This window comes from Propithecus coquereli, unplaced genomic scaffold (genome assembly GCF_000956105.1).
Source record: "Propithecus coquereli isolate 6110/MARCELLA unplaced genomic scaffold, Pcoq_1.0 Scaffold256, whole genome shotgun sequence".
Lineage (NCBI taxonomy): Eukaryota > Metazoa > Chordata > Mammalia > Primates > Indriidae > Propithecus > Propithecus coquereli.
The window spans coordinates 1-11,389 of NW_012148130.1; the positions used below are offsets into that span (position 1 = coordinate 1).

An 11,389-nucleotide genomic window follows, 5' to 3' on the forward strand; every position below is an offset into this window, starting at 1 on the left:
GTGACCGGACCATCGAGCTGCCCAGCGCCGACCTGGAGGTCCAGGCTGGCCAGGTGGGCGTCAAGGTCCTGGAGGGCCAGCTGCCCGAGGGAGACCTGGCCTCCGGAGCCGGCCTCAAGGGCCACCTGCCCAAGGTGCAGATGCCCAGCTTCAAGATGCCCAAGGTGGACATCAAGGGCCCCCACGTGGACGTCACGGGCCCCAAACTTTATGCGCAGCCATGTGTCGGGACTCTAGTGTCCCCCCATGATAGTCACCCTTTCCTGGGGTGTCCTGCAATTGCTGCTGCGCCTAGTCAAGTGACTTTTCCTAAATTCCATAAACCTAAGTTTGGATTTTCTGTCCCAAAAGCAGGGGTTCTTGAGGGAGACGCACAGGCGGCAGAGTGTAGCCTGGTGCTGTCTCCTCTGAGCCCTCCTCAGGGGCTGGACTCCGCCGAGGTCGCCGAGCGGCTCCTGGCGTCGGGTCCACAGCTGCCAAGCAAGGGCTTCCCTGTGCCCCAGCGGATGGAGCCCTGGGGACCCTCAGGGACCTCGGCCACAGCTCCTGGAGAAGCCCCTGCTGAAGTGGCTCACTGTGATGGGAAAGGGAGTCCCTTCAAAGTGCCCACGCTCAAGCTGCCGTCCCTTAGCTGGTCTCCGAAGAAGAAGGCGCAACCCGCAGTTGGCCCAGAACGCGGCCCGGAGGACTTGGCGCGCAGCCCGGTGTCAGGTCCAGGCCAGTCGGACTCCCTGCCTGGGGTGCAGGCGCCGAAGAGGGATGTGCACACGGATGTGCCTCCTGGGCAGGACGGGGACGAGGGGAAGCCCAGGGAGCCTGGCTTGGCCGCGCCAGAACTCGCACTTCCCCTAACAAAGTCCTCCAAGGACAGGGTGGAGGTGACCCAGGCTGAAGCCGACGTGCCGCTTCCCAAATGTGACCTGTCTGTTGGAGGTGGCAGCACGGGCCTTGGGGATGTCTCAGCAAGCCAGCCCTCCGGGGTTGCGACAGGCCCTGCAACAGAAGACACCCTCCAGCCACCATGTAGGAAAGCAGAGGCTGACGTCCCCGCCGTGGAAAGTCCAGAAGAGGAAGCCACAGCAGGGGAGACGCCCGTGGACTCCCAGGAGCACTGGTTTAAGATGCCCACGCTCCGCATGCCCCGTTTCCGGCGCTCCTCCCGGGACAGAGGCGGGGCCGGGAAGCAGGAAGCGGCTACAGCTGGAGCCAAGGAGCCCCCCGGCCCTGCATCAAGGGTGGAGGGCAGTACGTCCCTGCGGCCCCCAGAAGCAGAGGCAGATGTGACAGCTTCTGAGAGCAAATTGTCCGCAGATGTCCTCGGGCATGATGGTGACAGCACAGGCTTGCAGCTGCTCCTCCCCTCCGCCGGGAGGCCTGAGGCCCATCCTTCTCTTTCCAAGGCCAGGACGCAGCCAGCCGAAGGCTCCCTCCCACTCTCCATGGCCCGCCTGGGACTCTCAGAGAGCCGGGCTCCTCCAGGAGAAGCAGGCGGGATTCCTCCTCCCACGCCAGGAGAGCGTGACCTGGCCGGGGTGGAGGAGACGACAGGGAAACCGTGTTCCCTGCCGGAAGGTCCTCTTAAACTGAAAGCTTCAAGTACCGACGTGCCCTCCCAGATTTCCGTAGTTAGCACCAATCAGCTCTGGGAAGATTCTGTGGTAACTGTCAAATTCCCCAAGGTAAAGGTACCAAGGTTCTCCTTCCCCGCCCCCAGCGCGGAGGCCGATGTGTTCATCCCCACCGTGCGCGAGGTGCGGTGTCCAGAGGCCAGCGCCGGCGTGGCCCTCGGCAGGGAGAGCCCGGGGCCGTGGGAAGCCAGCATCCTGATGGCAGGCGCTGGGGGCCCCGGGGAGCAGCCTGCAGACCTCGACCTCTCCTTGGCAGCTCCCCCAGTTTCTAAGGTCAGAGTGCGCATCCAGGGTGCTCAGGCTGAGAGTCAAGAGGTCACCATACACAGCAGGGTGACACCAGCATTTGCAGAGCTCTCGGCGCCCCGGGCTTTTTCCACTCAGATCGTGCGGGAGTCAGAGATCCCTGTGTCCAAGATTCAAACACCTGCTTACGGGTTTTCCTTGCTAAAGGTGAAAATCCCGGAGCCCCAAATGCAAGCGACGGCACACACAGTGACAAGAGACTCCCGCACCTGGGAGGGCTCGGAAGAGGCTCCCACACAGGCCTCCCCAGGAGCAGACTCCGTCCCTGGAGAGCTGCAGCCTGACACCGGGGAACCATTCGAGATCATCTCCTCCAGCGTCAGCGCACCGGGACCGCAGACGTTCGCCCTGGAAGTCCGTTCCGGTCACCAGCTTGCAGACAGCTGTTTGGATGAGGAGCCAGCAGAGATTCTGGAGTTTCCCCCTGACGACGGCCAGGACGCAAGCACGCCGCTGGCGGACGGAGACAGGGCTACAAAAGAGAGACCGGAAAGTAAGAAATCGGGTCTGCTCTGGTCTTGGCTTCCAAACATCGGCTTTTCATCTTCTGTCGATGACACAAGTGCCGATTCTAAGGAGGACGTCCCGAGATCTGCCCCCGTGCAAATGCAGCCCGAGGCACGGCCAGACACAGAGCTGCCCAAAAAGCAGGAGAGGGCAGGCTGGTTCCGGTTCCCCAAGCTGGGGTTCTCCTCTTCCCCTGCCAAGAAAGGCAAAAGCACCGAGGAGGAGGCAGAGCCGGCGGAGCAAAAGCTCCACGAAGAAACAGTCACCTTTTTTGATGCCCGAGAGAGCTTCTCCCCCGACGAGCAGGACGACACGGCTGGTGATGATTCTGTGCCCAGACCACGACCACGGGAAGGCCACGAGGTGTGACCTGTCGGCACGGAGACACGGACAGACTGTCAGAGAGCAGAGGCAGCGTGGAGTGCGGACCTCCCCGTCCCTGCAGCGTGTGGCGCCCGGCTTGCTTCACAGCACTGGGAATGACACAAAAACACACTCTGCCTATGTCCCCACCACATGGCCCTCCCGACGCGGAACCGAAGATGTGCCCGGCTCCCCCAAGGCCGGGGAACAATGAAGACGGCCTGACTTTCCACGGACGCCAGGATCCCCCTGGCACCAAGGCGCTCTCGGTGACACGACGGGGACGTCTGGGGTCTCCACTAGATAAGCATCAAGAGACCCAGCCGTACTGCCTGTGAGAACACGGCTGCTTCTCCGAGCAAAGGGCCGCGGTGGCTGCGGTGTGGAAGTAGCTTCTGGTCACGTCTGTCCTGCCGCTGCTCCTGCTCCCTGGCAAACGTGGCTTTCCTATTTCAGGCAGGGTAGGGGGCACCCCAGGAAACCCTCCTTCCTGCTCACTGCGCGCTCCCTCCTCCGAGTGTCTTGCTGATGGCAGGCTTCGGGATGCTTCCAGTGGCGACACACACAAGCCGCGACGGCCAGTGGCTGCCTGGGGCTGTGCCCAGTCTGCGACCGTGGGCAGGGCGAGCCAGCAGAGGGTGCGACGCCGGTGTGTTGTCAGGAGACGTCTGTGCGTGTCCCCCTGCCTGCCGGCGCCTGTCCAATGTGCGCAGACCCCCACACTGCAGCCCCGCGCCCCTCATGCACACGCTGCAGCCCGACTGCAGACGGGACGGGCTTCGCGGATGGGCAATAAAGGAAGTGACGTGTCCCACGGTGGAGGCTGCCGGGTCTTTTGTTGCGGGGCTGAAGCCCACCAGGGCCTTGCTTCCCCCACACTCCCAGCTTCTGCCCAGCTGCTCTGGAGAACGGGCAGGGGACATCACAGTGCTTGTCTGGTCACCTCTGGGTCCAGATGCTCCGCAAAGCCGGAGCCTACGAGGGAGACCATGGGGAAGGAGGCGGGGCCGAGTCCACGGTGTGTTAGGGACACACAGCCCTCCCCACTCCCCCACAGGGACGAGGGCGCAGTGCAGAGCGGGGACAGCACAGGGCGGGCTGTGGCCATGTTGGGGGCGGTGCCCACAAGCTTCCTTCATCTCCACGGCCCTCCTGGGCAGCCCACAGGAGGCAAACCCACGTGGGTAGCAGAGTGAGGTTGTGCGGGGTTCCTAGGACCTCACACCCCTCCCAGCTGCCCTCGGCTATCCCTGCCGTGCCCACCGAACCCCCTGCGTGCAGCGTTCTGGGTGGGTGGTTGGGACCTGGCCTAGGCGGGCTCCCAGCAGTGAGCACTCATTGTCCCTGGGGGAGGTGGCTGCTGTCCTGGCTGTGGGTGTCAGAGCAAGGGCTGGGCTGTGAGCCACTCTGGAGCACTGCGGCCCCACCCCCTGTGCTGCGCTGAGCGGGAACAGATGGGCAGTGGCCATGGGTACAGGAGCGTGTGCTGGGGGGCAGAGGCTGGGTCCTCGCCCTGTGCCACCATGGCGTCTATGTCTTTCCTTGTGGCTGGCTGGGACAGTCACCCAAGTTAGGGGATAGTGAACTGACAGAGGGCCCCCCTGGGTGCTCATGAGTGGGGAAGGGAAGAAGGGGGTCCGTGGACCTTCCTCACGGTCAAGTGAGGCCGCGGCCTCTCCCAGCTGGGATTGCTGCCTCTGCTGCCGCCCGCGCGCCAGACACACCTGGAGAGCGCAGCCCGGGAGCATGGCAGTGGGAGGCTGCCTGGTTCCACAGGGCCTTTGTCCCTCTCTGAACCTGCAGTGAGGGCTTGGGAAGGTGGGACCTTGGTGCTGGAGGCCAGAGGCAGCTGTCACACCATGTGGGATTCCCACGTGGCCGCGGTTCTCTTGTGTTTGAGTCATCTGTGCTGTGTAAGGATGCACCACAAATTAGTGGCTTAAAACAACACACATGTATGATCTCCCAGTTTGTGAGGATCAGGAACCCAAGCACGGCCTGCTGGGCTCTGTGCTCAGGGACCGCAGGCTGCAATCGAGGTGTCCGCTGGGGCTCTGGGCTCTTCTGCAGCTCGGCTGGGGAAGGAGCCGCTTCTGAAGCGCATGTTGCTGCTCTTCCCGCTCAGCTCGGACTGGATGGCTGAGGCCTCGGTCCCCGCTGGCTGGAGGCTGCAGGCCACCCCAGAGCCCAGCCACATGGCCTCCCCTCAGGACAGCTCACAGCCCAGCAGCTTCCTTGGTCAAGGCCAGCAAGGGACAGACTTCTAGCAGGATGATGCCACAATCCCATGTCACGTGATCACGGGAGGGACGCCCCATTGCTTCTGGGTATTATGTTGGTTACGGCATGGGTGGCACAGGTCCTGTGCACGCCCAAGGCAGGTCACACGAGGGCATGAGTCCTGGGGGATCACAGGAGCCATTTGAGTCTGTCTGCCTGTCCCAGAAGGGGCCACATCATGGTGTCCCTCTGGGGTCTCCCAAGCCCTGTCAAGTGGGGTTTCCTTTGGAGCAGGGTCTGCTTTGGAGCAGGCCTTTGAGGCAGCCACCGAGGTGCAGAGGCCAGACCCCAAGTGCGTGGAAACAGGCCTTTCACTGGCTTAGGGCCACCAGGCTGTTGTCCCAGTCGCCAGAGCTGGGAGTCTTGCTGGAACACGGCCTAGAACAGTAGGCGGAATGCCCGAGACACTTTCCCGTGCAGGGCCAAGAAACAGACAGCAAACCACATGCAGCCCTGGAGGGCACTGGAGCCTGGGTGGGGGATGGGAGGCCACAGGGAGTGCCCGCAGCCTGGCTTGGTCAAGCGCAGCCCCCTGCAGACCAGCTCCCCAGACTCCGGAGGCTGTGCAGGGCCCACCTCCTCGGCCCCGCCCCACCCCACCCCCTTAGTCCTGAGTCTCCTCCTGCACTCGCCCCACCCCCTTGGCCTTGGGTCCCCTCTGCCCGCCTGCCCCGCCCCCTGGGGACCCCTCTGCGCACCTACACTTGCAGCGCATTAGGAGCTGCACTTGGTGGTGGTCCTGAGCCCCATCCCTCGTCCCCTGGCCTACGCCCTCTTCGAGGGCCTTGGTCTCACGGTTGTGGCTTCCCCCTACAACCCCTGAGTCCACGGCACCGGAATTTGGGTCCTAGAGCACAGCTGCCCCTGCTCTGGGTGTCCCCTGTCCTGTCCCTGAGTTCCCGTGGGCCCCAGACTGGGCGAGGAGCTCACACAGCAGACACACAGGGTGGCTGTGCTAGGGTGGTAAATGGAGACAGGCCCCTCGAGGGTCCCGAGGAGGGAGAGGAGGAGGAGGAGGGAGAGGAGGAGGAGGAGGAGGAGGAGTGTTGTTGGAGCGGGGCAGCCCCTGCCGCCGGCCAATTCACACAGAGGGACTCGAGCACCCGGGAAGCACACTGTGTTCTTTAGGCCTGCCTCATGGGCCAGGACAGGGGTTCTCTGGGATTCAGAGGCGGGCATACTGGAGGGCTTTCTGGCAGAGGTGGGGCTTAGGAGGGGCTGGACGTGGAGAGCAGAGAGGAGGGAACAGTTTGCAGGTAGCAGCCAGGAGCAGTCCTGACCCCGGCTCGGGCTGAAAGCCCAGGCGGAGGGACAGAGGGGGAAGCCTGGGGGGCACGGTGTCCACCCGGAGCCAAGAAGGCCGGGCCTCAGCCCCGCCACACGCAGTCCCGGCCCGGAGCAGGTCCATCCAGGCCCACAGCGTAGCGGGAACTCCAGTCCCGCTCGAAGAGTTGCCGCAGCTGCTCCTGCACCGTGGCCACCCCCGGCTGCGTGCTCGGGGCCGTCTGGCTGACCACCAGGCCCACGCCCGAGGTGCTGCTGAAGTAATCTTCTGACCAGTTGGACGTGCCTGGGGCGGTGGGTGGGAGGAGACGCTGGGTCACTGGACTCGCCCGGACAGGCCCCTGCAGCCTGGCTCAACGCTGTGGCCCCAGCTACAGGTGTGGGGACGGTGGGCACACTGCCACTCCGCTGTCATCAAACTCCAGCCAGGACAGCCCCTCGCTTAGGTGCGGGAGGGCCCGCTCTTTGCGGTGGGCGCCATCCTTATCACCTGGCACAGGTGTGCCAGCACTCAGGATTTTCCCACCTGCCCCTGTGGGGCCAGGTGACAGTTGGACAGGTTGTCCGGTCCCCAAACTCAGCTCAAGACCCTGACCGCCTTAGGCAGCCCTCTGTCCTGAGGGGTCCACGCTGAACACAAAAGCAAGGCCTCCTTCAGCGCCAGGCCGCCACCTGGGGCTACATCCCCTCCTGCGACTTGCGTGGTCTCTGTGTGTCGCTGGGTCCTGGGCCCGCGCCCACCCGAGGGCCTCCTCCCCGCCACTCACCTATGTAGGCCACCTTCTCCGTGACCATGAATTTGCTGTGGTCCACCCTGCTGAACGGGATGTTGGAGTGATTCCCCAGCGGCACGATGAAGACTTTCTTTGGAGAACAGAGAGGAGGCGTGTCAGGCTGGCAGGGAGAAGGCCGCCTTCCCCACAGCCTGGCCCCCGAGCGCGTCCTCACCACGTCCACGGAGACGTTGGCCGAGGGGTTGCTGAGGGCCTGCAGGGAGCGCAGGAAGGGGAACGTGGTCGGGTCCGTGTGGAGCCAGCAGCTGACCAGCAGGCGCACGCGCACACCCCTGCTGAAGGCTGCCGCGCGCAGTGCGTTGTCCAGCGCCGGCCAGTACCTGGGGAAGGGGAGGTCGGGGCCTGCTTACACGCCCTGGGACGCACAGGGGACCTGGCTGGAGGGGAAGCTGCCAGGAGCCGCCGGGCCGCAGAGCAGACCTCCACCTCCAGGGCCACGGGCTCTAACCAGACCCACCTGGCAGGGCGGGTGAAGCGCGTGGTGGGGAAATACTCCATCACCGAGGCGTAGATGAACTCCCGGGCGGCCCCCATCACCGCCAGCAGTGCGTCCAGGTCCCGGGTGCGGCCTCGGGGACAGAGCGCGGGCGGCGAAGCCTGTGCCAGGAGGGGTGCCCCTGAGGGCACTGCCAGTCCCACCCCGATCTGGACCTGTGACCCCACCATGCCCCACCGAAGGTCCCTTGTGGTGGTGGGGGGGGGACCAGGCGGGGAGGGGGGACGCAGCTGGCCTAGCCTGGGCTCCAGGCCGGACTGACCTTCCAGAATCAGTCACTTGCCACACGGAAGCATCCCCACCCGCTTCAGGGTGGGACCCTCGCGTGGAGGGAGGCTCCCCTTGTTCCGGTGTGGGAGCTGTGCTGTAGACCAGCCCCCGGGGCAGCAGGAGGGTTGTCCACCCCTGCCCCCCGCTCCACTGGAGTGCTATCTGCGAGCGGGGCAACCGGCCTGCCCCCCTTTCTCCCTCCTTCCCCACATAGTGGGCCCTGGGCTCCCGTTGCCGAGCTGGAGTCCCTCGAACCCACCAAGCAGTCTGTCTGGACACCCCAGGATGCCCACCACCTCCCAGGCTGCCTGTCTCCCGTGGATGGCGCTGTCTGGTGTCTTCCCTTGGAGCCAGGCCTGCCTCCACGCACAGCCCAGCGTGCGGCCCCACCCGTGGCGCCGGCTCCCTGAGGACCGGCAGATGCTGCTGGTGTCTGCGTGAAGCCCAGAGCGAAGCAGGTTCCCTGGTGGGTCTGGCCAGCCAGAGCTGAGCCGGGGGTTCTGGCGGCCCCTCCTCGACCCGCTTACGGAGAAGTAGGCGGTGGTGGGCACCCCATCAAAGAGGCCCCGGAAGGGCTGGAAGCGGTTGATGTGGGACGAGAAGTTCCGAGGCCAGGTTTTGGGGAGGACGGCCCGGGGCGCCCCCAACACCCAGTAGGTCTGGAAGGTCTTCTCCAGGTCTCGGGCCAGGTGGCTGCAGTTGTAGATGACGGCGCCAAGCTCTTTCACCTGCAGGCACGGGGCGGCTGCTGCAGGTCGCAGGGCTCCCCCGTGGGGCTGCGTGGGACCCACCCACCCTGGGCCCAGGGACAGCCCTGGCAGCACCACCTGTGGGGATCTAACGGGCTGTGCTCAGGGTGGGTGCCCAGTGGGTTATGATCAAAGAAATACATGTTTATTACCAAAAAATGCATCAAAACACACACAAAAAAGATAAAAATCCTTCCTAATTTCACTCTCCAGTGCTAAGCACTGTCACCATTTCCACGATCATTCTTAGACGCATTTTTAATGCATTTCTTTCAAAAAGGCTCATACTTTTTGGTCTGCATGGTTCCCTCGACAATGTGACTCAGGCATCTTCCCGCGTCACCAACCGTCACTCCACAGCATGACCTCAGTGGCCGTGTGGATTCCGTGACTTATCGAACAGTGTCCGGTTGTTGCCGCCATGCGGGCGTTCTCAACGTGAATTTCTCCAGATGAGCCGCCACACCAGGCAAAGCCCCAGCGAGCGCGGGAGGGGAAGAGCTCTAGGTGGGTGTCCCGTCTCCGGGACCTGGGACTCACCTGCGTCAGGGACCGCCAGTCCATGTTGGCACTGCCCACGTACACGTGCCGCCCGTCCACGACCCAGAATTTAGAGTGCAAAACACCCCTGGTGAGATGCCCCATGGGCACCCGTCGCACCTGGGCACCTGGCGGGAGTTCAGGGTGATGGGATGAACTGGCCTCCGTTACGGGCTGACTTCCTGTTGAGCCCGACTGCGCTCTTAGCAGCGGGGTTGACGCACGTCCTTACAACACTCCCACTACGGTGATGCTGTCCCCGTCCCCATTTTGTAGGTGCGGGCGCTGAGGGAGAGACCTGCCCAGGGTCCCTCTAGGCAGCCTGGCTCCAGAGCCGTGTTTGTAACGACTGTGCCACGCGCCTCCTGCTCCCCGGCCAGAGCTCACCAACCCAGCCTAAGCCTCACCAACAGGCCATAGCAGCTGGGCTCAGCAAGCCCCGAGGCCACGTGTGCTCTGCCCTGTGGAAAATGACCACTTCTGGCTCCTTGGAACCACCTGTCCCCAGTGAAGCCACCTCTAAGGAGCTCAGAGCCTGGGCCCTTGCCCTCCCAGGGTGTCCTTTCCCACCCATCCCACCCCCCGTCAACTCTGTTATTCCTTGTCCTTGTCTGTGGGTGCCACACAAGGGCCAGTGCCCAATGTCCAGGGCAGCAGGTCCCAGGGCAGTGCAGGCCCCTACCTCGGGCTGCCAGGGCCTGCAGGTCAGTAGACTCCCTGGCCAGCGTCGGGCTACTGGTGGCCACAGCCAGGGAAACGTTCCTCTCCAGTAGCTGCTGCAGCTTCTGCAGAATGGCCTCCCCCTGCAAGGCCAGGCCAGCTGTGAGGGAGGCACCCCCGCACCGGGACGCAGCCCTGCCCTCAGAAGGCCACACGGATTGCCCACCGCTCAGTGTTGGGCCAGCTATCTGGACGAGGATGACCCTTGCTTGGGAGCTGAACTCCACGCAGGCATAGTCGGAGTGCTCTGTCCCCCGGAGACCCACCCCCGACACCTGCCCCCAGAGCCCCGGAGGAAGGGCTGGCCCCACTGGGGAGCTGGCACAGGCTGGTGTTCTGACTTGCTGTGTGCCCAGCCCAGGGTGGAGCGGGGTGGGGATGGCCTATGCCTCAGAGTCGGCAGTGGGGCCAGGGGCACACCGGCTGGGAAGACGAGTCGTTCACCCCGATGTCACGCCCGGTGAGGGACCAGTAGTAGGAGGCAATGTGGACGCTCTCCTGGGCGGTGTCTAGCAGCTGCAGCCAGGCCCGGGCCAGTGGCTGGGCAGACGGGCTGCCGGCTGCAGATGGCAGGTCCTGGGGGATGCTTTCCACGAGGACAAGCCTGTGGGGACAGAGTGAGTGCTGGAGCCAGCAGCACCCAGCCACAGCACGGCCTCACACAGCCTGCTGTGTCCCCACTGGCCAAGCTGGAGGGACTGCCCTAGTGTGGCCCCCAGGCGGAGCCCAGGCCAAGGAGGGTGGGGGATGGGGGTGGAAGGGCCTGATCCCACCAAGCTGCTGGGGGTGGTGACACCCAGGATTGAGTCCAGGGAGGAGCCTGGGGGATGGGGGCTGCCCAGCCAGGCTCCCCACTGGGCCCCAGGTGCTGCCCTCAGGGAGCGGCTGCTTCTGAAGCCAAGCAGAGCAGAGCCGCGGGGTCTGGAGTGGCCTCCTGGTGGGGAGCCCTTGGAGACAGCCCAGGCAACTTAGAGGGGAAGGGCTGGGCTGGGAGGAAGTTTGCTCCCCTTTCCAGGGCAGCCTCTGCCCAGGGGAGGTTCTGGACTCCAGGACCCTGCAGCAGGAAAGAAAGGAGGAGGGAAGGCCCAGGGGCAGGAGGGGCAGTGACGCTACCCCTGGGGTGGAGGAGTCGGCCCCCCCCCAGGCTGTGCTCCCCAGTGGTCGGGGCCCCTAGGTTGCAGCCTTTTGCTGCAAAGGGCACCCCACATCCACCCCGCTCCCACACCCACTCCAGCCCGTATGGTCCCGGCGCAGCCCACAGCAGAAACCTGCCCACCGCCTGCACCCGCAGCCCATAGGCTCACTCACCGGCAGGACTCCTCCCCATCCTGTCCCACGGGCGCCCAGGCCCTCGTGGGCACTTCCTCAGGGTGCATCTGGCCCCGGGTACGAAGAGCGGGCAATTGCCATAGGAGGCAGGTGACGGTCCCAGCACCCAGCCACAGCACGGCC

At 64.6% G+C, this 11,389-nt stretch overlaps 2 protein-coding genes across 2 annotated transcripts; one reads left to right on the forward strand and one right to left on the reverse strand.

The window, feature by feature from the left end:
* Positions 1–44: 44 nt before the first annotated feature.
* On the forward strand, positions 45–2,810 carry AHNAK2 (AHNAK nucleoprotein 2; the record flags this gene model as incomplete). Its single annotated transcript, XM_012647050.1, has 1 exon — positions 45–2,810. A coding segment is annotated over one exon (2,766 nt), but the record flags the coding sequence as incomplete, so codon positions are not given.
* A 3,607-nt stretch (positions 2,811–6,417) lies between these two features.
* On the reverse strand, positions 6,418–11,388 carry LOC105812575 (phospholipase D4-like; the record flags this gene model as incomplete). The annotated part of the gene is made up of 10 exons (XM_012647052.1): positions 6,418–6,654; positions 7,136–7,232; positions 7,317–7,482; positions 7,620–7,759; positions 8,456–8,656; positions 9,218–9,345; positions 9,900–10,020; positions 10,358–10,561; positions 10,711–10,828; positions 11,246–11,388. Coding segments are annotated over 10 exons (1,521 nt in total), but the record flags the coding sequence as incomplete, so codon positions are not given.
* Between the last annotated feature and the right edge of the window lies 1 nt (position 11,389).